Source organism: Podarcis gaigeae (assembly GCF_964106915.1).
Source record: "Podarcis gaigeae genome assembly, chromosome: 17".
In the NCBI taxonomy this organism is placed as follows: Eukaryota; Metazoa; Chordata; class Lepidosauria; order Squamata; family Lacertidae; genus Podarcis; species Podarcis gaigeae.
In genome coordinates this window covers 399,909-414,108 of record NC_139694.1, presented here as the reverse complement: position 1 = coordinate 414,108, position 14,200 = coordinate 399,909, and the positions used below count along the sequence as shown (strand labels likewise).

The window sequence follows — 14,200 nt, the reverse complement described above, 5'->3', positions numbered from 1 at the left end:
GGCTCCCAAACGCTGAAAACCTGGAAGTCAGTGTTCCGGTTTTTGAACCTTTTTCGGAAGCTGAACGTCCGACACGGCTTCCGCTTGTGTGCAGGAAGCTTCTGCAACCACTTGGAATCCAGCGCCTCGGCTGTCAAACATTTTGGGAGCCAAATGGGCTTCTGGAACGGATTATGTTCAACAACCGAAGTTTGACTGAATATGGTCAGGATCACTTGTTTCCAAAACGCACGTATACTGTTATGCAGATGATGACACCAAAACAGGCAACGTGTGTCAGAGTTTTGGGCCACCCCTTTCAGTGGTTTTGCCCGAAGCCTCGGCTTCTTAACGAATGTGTCCCATGCTGGCTGCCGCAGCACCCATTTTGCACGTGTGCACAATTACCAGGAGCAAAGACACGAACGTCCTCTTATGATCCATCTTTATTTGTAAAAGTCCAGATATAAAATCTCATTGTTTCTTACAAAAACAAAAAGGCACATTTAAAAACTACTCCCGCCTTCCACTCTCACCCCTGGACTCTGGTGGGCACTCCCCTCCCTCCCCCATTCCATGCTTCTTCTAGCCCTCGGCCCATCGCTTCCACCCCTACAAGGGGTCCATCTTCCTGCATTCCAGAAGCTCACACAGCGGAGAAGTGTCAGAGTGCAACCAAATCTGGCCAGTAGTATTCTAGTAGTAGGTTTCCTTTTCCACCCAGCCTACAGAGAAAGAAGGAAAAAAGATCCACATCAAGCTGAGTTTCTTCTTTCTCAAGTTTGCTGCAAGTCCCAACATCAGATGCAAAAAGTTAACCTATTCTTCTATCTAATGCATCTGACCGATGTTAATAGTTGTGAACTATTGTGCCTACAATCCAAGCCCCAGAACATCACCTTGAGGGCTTTTTCTCCATCTGGGCAGAGCTATGAAATAAGGTAGCGGAATCCACATTTAATCCACCCAACGAACCCCTCCAAAATTGTAAAAATGCTTGCAGCATCCATGCATGGACTGTACTGCTTCCTGGCTAATGCCTCATGTAACAGCCCCCCCCCCCCTTCACGCTGCCAGACCACCACCACGCAATGTATGCACACCACGCAATAATAACGTTGCCAGACATCAGACTCTTACCTCCAGGGCTGCGTCTGATGATGAGTTTTCTCACTTCATCATACACAAAGATGAGGAGGGAGTAGGGGAAGGCACAGAACCACCATGTTGGTCTGCAAGAGAAGGATTCCAGTTTTAATACATACTTGTATGAGGTTTAGATGAAGTCTTCAAAAACAAGTGCTAACATACAATTTAGGATAATCCCAGGTCTTTAAAAACAAAAATGACTCAGTCAAGGAATTAAGAGTGGTAGAAATTACAGCAAGACCCACCACAGCAACAGGGGAAAGCTGAGATAATGATCAGCCTCAGGCCAGCTGATTTACTACTTACTTGAGAGGATACATTCTCAAAGCAACATCCATTCCAGGGCAGTAAGAGAGGAAAGCTGCCAGGGCAGTTTCTTCAAAGAGACCAAATATCAAGATCTTGTTCCTGTGGAAGTTTTAAGGAAAGTTAGCCCTCGAAGAGTTTATGAGTGGAAATGAGCACAACCTACAGGGCTCAAGTTTTTATATTTACACTTTACGCTTAGTTTTTTCACCCTTTCCTCTAAGGCAGCGTTTCCCAAACTTGGGTCGCCAGCTTTTTTCCCTTTTGGACTACAATTCCCATCATCCCTCACCACTGGTCCTGATAGCTAGGGATGATGGGAGTTGTAGTCCAAAACCAGCTGGAGATCCAGGTTTGGGAAACCCTGCTCTAAGGTAAGCCTACCCTGCGGGGTTTGTTGTGATTGGAAAAAAGAGAAGGGCAGAACCAGGGGTACTATCTGATAAGGCTGAAAGTCAGTGACCCTGACCCAGTCTCCCCCAGAGAGACACGGCTGCTTAGGGATTTGAAGCCTGCTCTCTCAGGTCCTAGACCAACACACCAACCACTACAACACTGGCTCTGTTTGGCAACCTGGTTTCCATTTCACATGAAATCTGGCACACACTGCGTTCAGCATCGGCAGCACAGAGCGGTTCCCATTTTAATTTCAATCTACTTTTGTCTCTCCCAAAAGGCTCAAAAGCCAACACACAAAAACTAGCCGCTGAGAAAGGGGGGTTGTTGGCAACCCACGACTCACTTCATTCCTTGCTGGAAAACAGAATTCCTTCTGGTCTTGCAGATAACCAAGTCTGCCCACTGCACCACCACGATGCTGACGAAGAAAGCTGTGTGGCAAGTGAACTCCACAATTTTCCTTTGCTCGTAAGTCTGAGGGATTAAAGCAGAAGAGAGACTGTTTTCAAACTTCATCCTTCCTACTTGTGGCCATCCATAATGCAGCTAACGTAACTCTTTAACAGTCCTCTTAAGCTCTGAAAACTCACCCACTGCTGTCCGTAACTATCCTCCACATCATTAATCCACCGATCATCCCACGACACTCTAATCCCCAGCAAGGTGGACGGCAAGAAGCCGTTCTCTGCAAGGATCACGAAGTAGGTGAAGAAGCCTCCCAAGGCCTGGATCATTCCTATGCAAGGGAAGAAGGGGAATTAGTTCACCATGGGCAACTGCTAGAAAACAACGCTTTGAATTAAGAAACACCTGGGACACAGATGCGGAGGCCTCCTTTCAGCCAATCTTCAAGGTGAGAGAGTGAAGCCACACCTGTGCTACAAAAGTTCCAGTTGCATTTGCACTGAGCTACTGTTCTGATGCTCTCAATGTAGGCAGAGCACACAAAGGCTACGTCAGCTATCCCCCATTCTCAACGGAGACGTCGCTGTGCCCCACCCGTCTGCAGCACAAGAATGCACACCTTCTAAATTTCTGGCCATGACTGCTTTCTTCATCATCCTCTGCACTCGAGGACCAGCTGTAGAGGAGCCAGCTGCTTCTAAATTAACACTTCTGAACTGTGTACGTTAAGACTACCAGGAAGTCTGAAGCTCTATGTGATTCTGCCCTCCCTCCTCCCACATTATACAGCCATACCTCGGAAGCCGATCGCCTTGGGAGTCGAATGCTTTGGCTCTCGAACGCTGCAAACCCGGGAGTGTGTGTGTTCCGGTTTGCAAACATTCTTTGGAAGCTGAACATCTGCTTCCAACTGTGTGCAGGAAGCTCCTGCAACCAATCGGAAGCAGCACCTTGGTTGTTGAATGTTTTTGGGAGTCGAACAGGCTTCCAGAATGGATTCTCTTCGACAACCAAGGTAGGACTGTATATTTTAAGCTCCTAATTGGCTAAATTAAGATTACACAAAGCAGCCACCTCCCAGGAGCAGGTCGTGTGTCAGGGTCCCTCCCCACCGAAACAACCTCTTTCCAGTCTTGACTATGCCCTCCTCTGCCCCCTTTCCTCCCTTGCTCAGGATACAGCGATTGTCCACACACTGCCAGAAATGGCACAGGGGAAAGGTTCAGCTGCAGGTCCACACCCCAAGCCCTCCATTGTACTGTGCCAAAAGTTGGACCTCACACTTCTCCCACATATAGGAAGATTTCATGCGCCTCAACTGCATTGACCCCTCAAACAACTTCCAACAATACGGAAGGGCCAAATTCCACCGTATGCAAGCTGCGGTCAGTCCAGCTCTGCGCCAGCCAACTGCTTCCTTACCGATCTGACCGTAAGCCATGCTGATCAACCTTTCATTCACCAGTTTGTCTGTCTTGGGGTTTCTGGGCTGCCTCTTCATGATGTCGCTTTCTGCCTGCTCATAGGCCAGAGAGATGGCAGGAACCTTTGGAGGGAGAGAGTCTTAGATATAACTTCACAAGTGTCATTTCCTGCATGAATCTGTCTTGCCCATGCCAAAATAATGATAAAAATACAAGGGGTTTGGGGAGAGGGGAAAAATCAGTCTTCCTAAGCAAGCATTTTAGAAGACCTGTGCAATATGAACAAATGCCTCAGGAAGGATGTAGGCTACTGGGTGCAAAAGTGCTACCAAAGTTTTAACAAATAAACTACACCGCCTACCAAGTCAGTCTCAAGGCAGCGAACAAGACATTTTAGAAATACAACATCCACATTGGACTCAATCCCCTGCTCTGCACTGATAACCAGATCTCCACAGGCTGCAGCACTAAGACAGCCTCATCTGGGACAGGCAGGGGATGAGGCTGTTAACGTCAGGGTCATGGATTCGAATCCCACGTTGGGTGAAAAAAAATTCTGCATTGCAGAGGGCTGGACTAGATGATTGCCATGGTCCCTTCCAACTCTACAGTTCTGTGGTTAGTTGATTGCAATGATCGACTAGAGCAATAGGGAGGAGTCTGCGCCTTCAAGTAACTTGGCTTCTTCAAGTTGTTTAGGGCCTTACAGGTCAGAACCAAAACCTTATTTATGGCAGAAATAAATAAAAAGATGACTTACTAACCATATCAGTCCCCAAGTCAATACACAGGATGGTGACTGTACCCAGAGGCAGGGGAATGTTTGCAATGATGAAGATGAGGAAAGGCGTGATTTCAGGGATGTTACTGGTCAAGGTGTAAGCAATTGACTTCTTCAGGTTATCAAAAATCAGGCGGCCTGAGACAAAGGAAAGGGGAAGAAAAGGACCGTCTTCACAAGGTAGCCAGGACTAACGTCCACACAAGCCCCATAGACAGCAGGTTTCATTTCACACTGGTGTAGATAGGAAAGAAATCACCTCTGCAGACTAAACTTAACTGAAAGCAAAAAATAATCTAGTGCTGAGGAGCAGGAACTAGTTCCACTTTGCTGGCCAGCATTCAAGTCCAAGGAAGCTTTCAGCACACGCACACACGCGCACACACACGGAGCCCCAGGTACTGAAAGTTCTTGGAGACCTGGAATTTGACATGGGATGGGAGGAAGGAAAGGCATTGCATTCAGAACACCAAACCCCCCACAGGGATGAGGAACTCACCTTCCTCGACCCCAGTAACAATGGAGGCAAAGTTGTCATCCAGCAGAATCATGTCAGCTGCCTGTTTGGAGACATCAGACCCAGCGATACCCATAGCAACGCCAATGTCCGCCTTCTTCAAAGCAGGGGAGTCATTCACACCGTCTCCTGTGACAGCTACAATGGCACCCTGGAAGGAGAAGAGGGGGAGGAAAAGGACCTTCAGTTCCCAGATCCAAACTGCACACACCTTAGATTAAGCTGGAATAGCCCCTTTTCTCCCCCCAATAGGCTTCACTCCCCGACCCAGTTTAGCACCATCAGCTTCAATGAGGGTCCCCTCGGCTTACCTGGCGCTGGCAGCCTTCCACAATGATCAGCTTCTGTTGAGGAGAAGTTCTGGCAAAGACGATTTCTGTGTGGTGTCTCAGGATATCATCCAGCTGCTCACTGGTCATGTCCTTCAAATCGGAGCCATGAATGACACAGGCTTTGGCGTCTCTGGGATTTAAAAGAAGACAGTTTTGAGAACTCCTAAATGTTACACCAAATCCTGCTTCTTCTCCCTCTCGCTTTCAGCCAGACTGGGCTGCTGATCGTGTTCATGGCTTTAGTGAAGAGTCCACTTGGAAGACCAAAGTGGCAAAATACAATATTCTAGTATAAATCTACATGGCGCCTTAACACTCCGGGCGCCTTACACCTCAGGGACTGCCCAATCCCTTGTATATGCCTGCCTGAAGAAGAAGAGTTTGGATTTGATACCCCGCTTTATCACTACCCGAAGGAGCCTCAAAGCGGCTCACATTCTCCTTTCCCTTCCTCCCCCACAACAAACACTCTGTGAGGTGAGTGGGGCTGAGAGACTTCAGAGAAGTGTGACTGGCCCAATGTCACCCAGCAGCTGCATATGGAGGAGCAGAGACGCGAACCCGGTTCCCCAGATTACGAGACTACCGCTCTGAACCACTACACCACACTGGCTCTCTGAACATGGAGTCAATGTTGGTAGTCCCCCATGGGTGATTCGTGGTTCATATCCACCAGGAACTGATGGGCGGGGCATAAATAATAAATTATTATTATTATTATGGGCTCAACTTTTGGCTGACTTCAGCAGGCTCCTCCCTGTTGAAACTTCCAGTGCCTTCAGAAGACTTATTATTTGATGTACCTTGGAAGTCCATTCGCCTTCCAAGGCATGGCTTCCGATTGGCTGCAGGAAGCTCCTGCAGAAGCCCAGTGGGACGTTCAACTTCCAAAAGAACTGGAACGATCACTTCTGGTTTTTGATCGTTTGGGAGCCGAGGTAAAACTATTATTCCAGAAGGCATTTTAACCAAAGCCTGATTTTACAATTTTCACTGAATTTTATGTTTTCTGTATTGTATTTCTTACACACCACTTGCAAGATGATTGTAGCTGAGTGGTGTGTGTGTGTATAATTTTATTTAAAATAAAAGGATGAAGTCAGCTCAATTGAGAGATGAAGCAGCAACACAGCTTACCCAACATGCTGTTTACCAGTTTTCTTCACATATCTCTTAACACAGATACTTGCTGTTCAAATTCTGGAATTTACAAGGCGACTGGCAGGACCCCCCACCCTCCCCGAGACAAGCTCTATGGTCCTTTCCAGCCAGACGGCTTCACAGTACCTGGGGTTGACCTGGCTGACTGGGATGTTGAGGCGAAGAGCAATGTCTTCCACAGTCTCGTTGCCCTCAGAGATTATGCCAACACCCTTGGCAATGGCTTTAGCTGTGATTGGATGGTCGCCTGTCACCATAATGACCTGGAAGGCAAAACAGGGCAACATCAGTCTGTGGCAGCTAGATACAAGATGGAGGAAACCCATCTCTTCAAAATGCCACTGTCCCTGAGCAGAGAGGCGAGTGCTGCAGCAGTTTATTCAAGAGGTAGGACCACCACCAGCAACCATGTTTTCACACTTGCTTTTGAGATGGAAAAGAAACTGACAGCTTTCCCTGGACTGAACCTTCCTCGGCACACAAATAAAGCCCCTTTTCTGTGTTCTTGGGTGTTGTGGATTTACTATTTTAGAGTGACGGGGAGAAGCGGCTTACCTTTATTCCAGCACTTCTGCATTTGCCCACGGCATCAGGCACAGCAGCGCGAGGAGGGTCAATCATAGAAATCAACCCCACAAAGCAGAGATTCTCTACCGGGAAGTTGACTTCATCCGTATCGAACTGGAAGCCCTCGGGGAACTGCTCATCGGGAAGAGCCAGGTGGCAAAAGCCTGCCGAAAAATCCAATGGAAATGATTTCACGTGCTCTCTTATGAGGGGAGCAGGTGCTGAGCCTGGCTATTTTGATTGCTAAGATGCCCAACACCATTTGAGAAACCCTTGTGGAATCCGGCGTTTGGGCTCTGGGGGAAGCGAGTGGAAAGTATTATTCAGAGAGAACCGGATTCTCTCCTTCTATGTGAGGCTGCAGCAAGCATTGAAAGCTTACAACAAACAAAACCTGACCAACGTTTCACGTTATAATCTATGCAAAGCTACAGAGCCCAGCATGCATTGCTCTGTTTCAAGAGTGATTTCTTGGCTGTACTAAAGCAAGTACATTATTCTACGACAGACCTGGAAAAGAGTCCACAGAACACCTTACCTAGCACTCTCTCCCCCAGGCCTCCTAACTCAAGGTAGGCATTCTGAAAGGCATCTTTAGCTTCTTCATCCAAGGGCTGCTCTTTCCCATGGATCAGGATGGTGCTGCAACGGTCCAGGATTCGCTCTGGGGCTCCTTTCATCACAAGCAGGTACCGCGATTCTGATGTGTTTGCATTGTTGTGGATCGACAGCTGCATTTTTGAACAGCGTTAGAAAATGGATTTTGGGGGTAGCGTTTAATCTATGAGGGTGGTTCGGAATGCACTACAAAGTTCTACACAGCCTCAAACATCTACAAAGCTCTTTCAGACAAAGCCACAACCTGACTGGCATGGAACGAAACTGCACCGGAGTTAAATACAGAACCAACCTAGCTGTCAGGGCAGGTGTCGGGAGCAGTAACTCACAAGGTATGCGTGAAGTTAGCTCTTCATTCAAAGAAACAAAACATCTTGGGCCTCCCCCCACATTCTTCCCAAGCAATCTGAGACTGATGCCTTGTCTGTCTCCGCTCTGCGCTCTTCATACCTCTGTGGGTCCTGGGAGACCAGGGAGGTGGGGAGTTGGACACAGCAGGAGGGGGAGCCCCCCTGGCTTTTTCAGCCTGCCTCATCTCTCCCTCTTGGCCCGGTCCTCTGCCTCTGATTCTGGGCTGCTCTCTGCCTCTTCCTGCTCACTACACTCTGCTGCCTCTTCAGCTTCCAACACCTCCTTCCCAGTCTTCTCCCTCTGAGCACTCGTCATGCCACCACCAATACCCTGGGGGGGGGGGGCAGTGACGCCTTCTTCCCTTGGGGGTCCCCCAGCTGGTGCCTCCCGCCCCCCACTCCTCTGCATCTGGCCAGTTCGTGACATTAGCCCAAAGTGAAAAGTTGCTACATTTGATATAACAGCTACAGTTTACGTGAAATGTGGTGGGTGTTTTGTGAATACCCCGTTCTTACCTGGTATTTGTTGGTCGAGTTGAACGGGATCTCCACCACCTTGGGGTTTTTCTCTCGCAGCTCCTTGACTGACCCACAGCACAGTTCAATGCATTTGAGCAGCGCAGATTCAGAGGCATCCCCGGCCACGGACCTCTGAGAAACAAGACAGGGGTTCACAGGGAGTAGATGATGAAGCAGCCCTTGAAGATGGAACCTCCCTCCTTTCCGATTTCCCCATTCCTTAAGGTAACCCAGTGGCCAAAAAGGAGGAAGTTGCTTCACACACAGTCAGCACTTTGCTCCATCTGGTCCAGTATTATCTACACGGAAAGTGAGGAGCGTTGAGAAGTCAGACAGAAGACTTTCCGGAGCCCCGTCAGGAGATGCTGCTGGGGACTGAATTTGGGAGTATGCAAAGCAGAGGCCACACCCCTGAGACACAGGCCTCTCACCAGGTTTCTCTTCAATAGGGAAACAACCTTTTTCAGTGGAAGGGGCTACTTCCAAAATGATGACACAACAGAAGATATTGAGCACAGCTGCTGCCCGTCAGGGAAATAAACTGGAGATACTCAGAAATAAGTTAAATTTGCTCTGCTGGTAAAAAGAGCACCTATCCAGCGATGGCCAAACTTGGCTCTCCAGCTGTTTTGGGACTACGATTCCCATCATCCCTGACCACTGCTCCTGTTAGTTAGGGATGATGGGAGTAGTCCCAAAACAGCTGGAGGGCCAAGTTTGGCCCTGACCTATACCTAAAACCAAGCCTGCATAAGCAAGGTTAACACAGACCAGCAGCTTGATAAGGATGATGATGATAATTTCCTGGCCTTACTGCTTGCCCAGAATTGCAAAAGAAAAAAAAAAGGAGAGGATGTTGTCAGATGTCTCACAGACTGATCAGTGTGGCAAGCACAGATTGTACAGGATTATTTAAATCACACTTCTGCACTATTATGTTTTTTCTATTCCTAAATTAGCGTAGCCTTCCTTCAGTTTACTTTCTTTTCCTTACAGCAATCCAGTGGTTCTGGGCCACAGAAGAATCCACAGAAATGTCCACTGAGAACTTGAGAATAAAGAAAGGTTGCCATTCTGGCCCTGGAGGTGCTGCAGAGCTGCCTCTGCTGCTGGCAGAAGCCTGTTACCCCCCAGACTGCATCCTCTTTCGTGATGCTTTCGCACGGAGGGTCAAGCAGAAGCAGTGAGCAGCCCCTGTGGTTAAACCGGGGGATGAACTCACCTTCAGAATGGGAACATTTTCCTGGCCGGCCTGAAACACAGCCCGGTTGCAGAGTCCAGCCACCTTGGATAAAGCCGTCCAGGTGGGAGACGTCTTGTCAAAAGAGGCACCTGTGGAGGTGGGAAGCAGCAGGGATGTTGTCAGACACAAAACCAGATTGATTGCCTTTGTCCCATTAACCGCCAGGCCCATTTGTCACCAAGTATGACTTTGTGCATACAACAACTGTGCAAATCTCCTGTGCATGCTGGCAATTATGGACGGTCCGTACAGTACTAAAGTGGCAGCTTAGGCCCAGCCTGGGAGATGCCACTAACTGAAGCACGAATCTCAGGACTTCTGGGTATATTATATAGAGAGTGTGCTGAATAACAGCTGGTTTTTATTAATTTCTTTCAAAGGCAGCATGGGCTTTCTAAACACAGTAAATTAATCTAGAATCCAGCTTTCTTGTGATTACACAACCATGAATGCTCCTTCAGTCAGGCTTTGAATGTGTTTCTCCTTGGCTACACTGGGAACACAGAAACGATTTCATGCAATGGTAAGAGCTTCTGTTGTAGAGCCTTATTAACACTTTTTTTGGGGGGGGGGGCATGCTGATTTACGTGTTTTGACTACCAGCAAGAGGCAGCCGTACCACAGAGCTTATTTATTTGATGGAGAGAGCAGCCAGCTTACCACTTTGGTTTTCTGTGGTGTCGGCCTCATGGATTTGGTTATCAAACCACATGTGAGCAACCGTCATGCGGTTCTGAGTCAAGGTGCCAGTTTTGTCAGAGCAGATGGTCGAGGTGGAGCCCAGAGTTTCCACAGCTTCCAGGTTCTTCACCAGACAATTCTTGCGGGCCATGCGCTTGGCAGTTAATGTCAGACAAACCTGGAGAATGACAAAGAGAAAGGCTTGCATTCAACTGCCAAGGAAGAGGGGCAAATTGGCTCTGGAAGGCAGGTGGCCGCCCATCTCTGCAGCAGTTCCTAATAATAATAATAATAATAATAATAATAATAATAATAATAATAATTTATACCCTGCCCATCCAGCTGGGTTTCTCCAGCCACTCTGGGTGGCTTCCAACAGAATATTATAATACAATAATTTATTAAACATTAAAAGCTTCCCTAAAGAGGGCTGCCTTCAGATGTCTTCTAAAAGTCTGGTAGTTGTTTATTTCCTAGACATCTGATGGGAGGGCGCCACCACCGAGAAGGCCCTCTGCCTGGTTCCTTGTAACCTCACTTCTTGCAGTGAGGGAACCGCCAGAAGGCCCTCGGAGCTGGACCTCAGTGTCCCAGCTGAACGATAGGGGCGGAGACACTCCTTCAGGTATACTGGACTGAGGCCATTAAGGGCTTTAAAGGTCAGCACCAACACTTTGAATTCTGCTTGGAAATGTACTGGGAGCCAGTGTAGGTCTTTCAAGACCGGTGTTATGTGGTCTCGGCGGCCGCTCCCAGTCACCAGTCTAGCTGCTGCATTCTGGATTAATTGCAGTTTCCGGGTCACCTTCAAAGGTAGCCCCACGTAGATTGCATTGCAGTAGTCCAAGCGAGAGATAACTAGAGCATGCACCACTCTGGCGAGACAGTCTGCGAGCAGATAGGGTCTCAGCCTGCGTACCAGCTGGAGCTGGTAGACACCCATTCTGGACACAGAATTAACCTGCGCCTCCATGGACAGCTGTGAGTCCAAAATGACTCCCAGGCTGCGCACCTGGTCCTTCAGGGGCACAGTTACCCCATTCAGGACCAGGGAGTACTCCACACCTGCCCGTCCCTTGTCCTCCAAAAACAGTACTTCTGTCTTGACAGGATTCAACCTCAATCTGTTAGCCGCCATCCATCCTCCAACTGCCTCCAGGCACTCACACAGGACCTTCACTGCCTTCACTGGTTCTGATTTGAAAGAGAGGCAGAGCTGGGCATCATCCAGATATCAGCACTGACTTACTGTGACAGTAGCGAGCAGCCCCTCGGGGACGTTGGCCACGATGATGCCAATGAGAAAGATAACCGCCTCCAGCCAAGTGTACTCAAGGATCAGTGAGAGGATGAAGAAGGAAACGCCAAGGAAGACGGCCACGCCAGTGATGATGTGGATGAAGTGCTCAATCTCAATAGAAATGGGCGTCTGCCCCCCTTCTAGTCCGGATGCCAACGAAGCAATGCGGCCCATGACCGTCCGATCGCCAGTGTTGATGACGACACCACGGGCTGTGCCTGGAAAACAGTGGCAAAGTTTTAGCAGCTAAGTCTGCGGGCGTGGGAAAAACAACAACACGTATTTGCTCACTCTGTGTAAAGGCAGTTCTGCATGTTAAGTAAACTTTCTTAGAAAAGACGATGTTTGAGAAGCTTCACTGCGCACAGCTTCATAAAGCAGCTGGCAGCTCCTACCCACAATTAAAAAAAATATTATTATTATTACCCTGCCCATCTGGCTGGGTTTCCCCAGCTACTCTGGGCGGCTTACAGCACATAAACTATCATAAAACATCAGACATTAAAAATTTCCTGTTACAGGGCTGCCTTCAGATGTCTTTTAAAAGTCAGAGAGTTGTTTATTTCCTTGACATCTGATGGGAGGGCATTCCACAGGGCAGGTGCCACTACTGAGAAGGCCCTCTGCCTGGTTCCTTGTAACCTCACTTCTTGCAGTGAGGGAACCGCTACAAGGCCCCCGGAACTGGACCTCAGCATCTGGGCTGAATGATGGAGGTGGAGACGCTCCTTCAGGTATACTGGGCCAAGGGCTTAAGAGGTCAGCACCAACACTTTGAATTGTGCTCGGAAACATACTGGGAGCCAATGTAGGTCTTTCAGGACGTGCGTTATGTGGTCTTGGCAGCCACTCTCAGTCCCCATCTAGCTGCTGCATTCTGGATTAGTTGGAGTTTCCGGGTCACCTTCAAAGGTAGCCCCACAGAGAGCGCATTGAAGTAGTCCAAGTGGGAGGTAACTAGAGCATGCACCACTCTGGCGAGACAGTCTGCAAGCAGGTAGGGTCTCAGCCTGCGTACAGATGGAGCTGATAAACAGCCGCCCTGGACACAGAATTGACCTGCACCTCCATGGACAGCTGTGAGTCCAAAATGACTCCCAGGCTGCGTGCCTGATTCTTCAGGGGCACAGTGACCCCATTCAGGACCAGGGAGTCCCCCACACCCGCCCGCCCCCTGTCCCCCCCAAAACAGTACTTCTGTCTTGTCAGGATTCAACCTCATTCTGTTAGCCACCATCCATCCTCCAACCACCTCTAGACACTCACCCATGTCACCTTCGCCTACCCCCTACTCCCCAAAGGGCAAGATGCTGCACCTTCTTGACAAGCGGATGACAAAACAAATGTGGCTACGAACATATTGGGGGCAGTTTGGGCAGAAATGTGACCATTCTCCGATTCTGGCTAAGATATGGATGGAGTTGGGCTTCCCTTTGTCTGAAAGTGATCACTGTTCTGAGAGAACACAAACGCGAGGTTTTTGGCTGCACAAATTATCATCTGCCAGCATCATGGGCTAACTGAAAAGGCAGCTAATCAAGAGCTTCCCTTGTTCTGAAGTACCCGTCACTTCTAGAACTCCTCCCACTTCAATGCTCTGCTGGTTCATTTGATCATAAATTCCAAAGTGGGTATTACCTTCAACACAGTTGGTAGAGAAGAAAGCGATATTTCTAGTCTCCAGTGGATTCTCATTTGTGAAGTCTGGAGACCTGGTCTGGGGCTCCGATTCACCCGTGAGGGATGAGTTGTCCACCTGTGCGAGGAAGCATGTTGTTGAGAAAGTGCACGAGAAATTGCACCCTTGGGCAGGCTGGGTTCCTCTGCAGGCTGCACCTCGGTCCCTTAAGCCTCACTGCATGCTCATACACACCTTACAACCATGAGCTGAAATAATCCTCAGATCAGCTGGGACTCTGTCCCCTCCCTTCACCTCCACCAGGTCGCCAACAACCACTCCTTCAGCATTGATGCTCATCTTCTCCCCATTCCGGATCACTAGAGCTTGCTGCAAGAAGAAGAAGAAGAAACAACACAGCTTTCAACTTGACACTTGCCAACACCCATGCGCTGGATCAGCCCCTTCGCCTACCCGTGTCTCGAGACAGATGTATCAACAACAACAATAACAAGCAGCGCTTACGTACCTGAGGCACCATGTTTTTGAAGGACTCCATGATCTTTGAACTCTTGGCTTCTTGGTAGTAAGAGAAGCAGCCAGTTATGATGACGACAGCAGAAAGAACAACCCCAAGGTACAACTGCAAAGAGATGCACACACTGCATTAGTTTTAGGCGAGAACCCGGGGGTTTTTTGAGTGACAAATCCTTCGATTCCCAAACAGTGGGCCTGGGGTCATAACATTAGTTGTATTCAGCATGGGGGGCAAGTCAGTCACTTTGTCAGCAGTATGTCTCACCCTGTCCCATAACCCGGATAATAAGGTGATGGTGGAGGAATTAACAAAA

General features: G+C 48.7%; 1 protein-coding gene across 2 annotated transcripts in view; it reads right to left on the bottom strand.

Annotated features, from left to right (window-relative positions):
- Positions 1-407: 407 nt before the first annotated feature.
- Positions 408-14,200, bottom strand: part of ATP1A1 (ATPase Na+/K+ transporting subunit alpha 1) — a 31,329-nt gene continuing 17,536 nt past the window's right edge. The window contains exons 5-23 of one of the 2 annotated variants that reach the window (XR_014559331.1): positions 13,879-13,992; positions 13,605-13,739; positions 13,370-13,487; positions 11,681-11,949; positions 10,411-10,609; positions 9,730-9,839; positions 8,505-8,639; positions 7,559-7,751; positions 7,009-7,184; positions 6,580-6,716; positions 5,272-5,422; positions 4,943-5,111; positions 4,427-4,581; positions 3,661-3,784; positions 2,424-2,569; positions 2,024-2,307; positions 1,435-1,673; positions 1,120-1,211; positions 408-704 (exon numbers count right to left, since the gene is read on the bottom strand). Coding sequence is in view for 1 of the 2 variants with exons in the window: in XM_083718643.1 (XP_083574769.1) it covers positions 676-704; positions 1,120-1,211; positions 1,435-1,536; positions 2,177-2,307; positions 2,424-2,569; positions 3,661-3,784; positions 4,427-4,581; positions 4,943-5,111; positions 5,272-5,422; positions 6,580-6,716; positions 7,009-7,184; positions 7,559-7,751; positions 8,505-8,639; positions 9,730-9,839; positions 10,411-10,609; positions 11,681-11,949; positions 13,370-13,487; positions 13,605-13,739; positions 13,879-13,992 (2,685 nt within the window). In the remaining variant the exon portion in view is untranslated. The remainder of the gene's footprint in view (positions 705-1,119; positions 1,212-1,434; positions 1,674-2,023; positions 2,308-2,423; positions 2,570-3,660; positions 3,785-4,426; positions 4,582-4,942; positions 5,112-5,271; positions 5,423-6,579; positions 6,717-7,008; positions 7,185-7,558; positions 7,752-8,504; positions 8,640-9,729; positions 9,840-10,410; positions 10,610-11,680; positions 11,950-13,369; positions 13,488-13,604; positions 13,740-13,878; positions 13,993-14,200) is intronic. The other variant, XM_083718643.1, reaches the window with a different exon arrangement.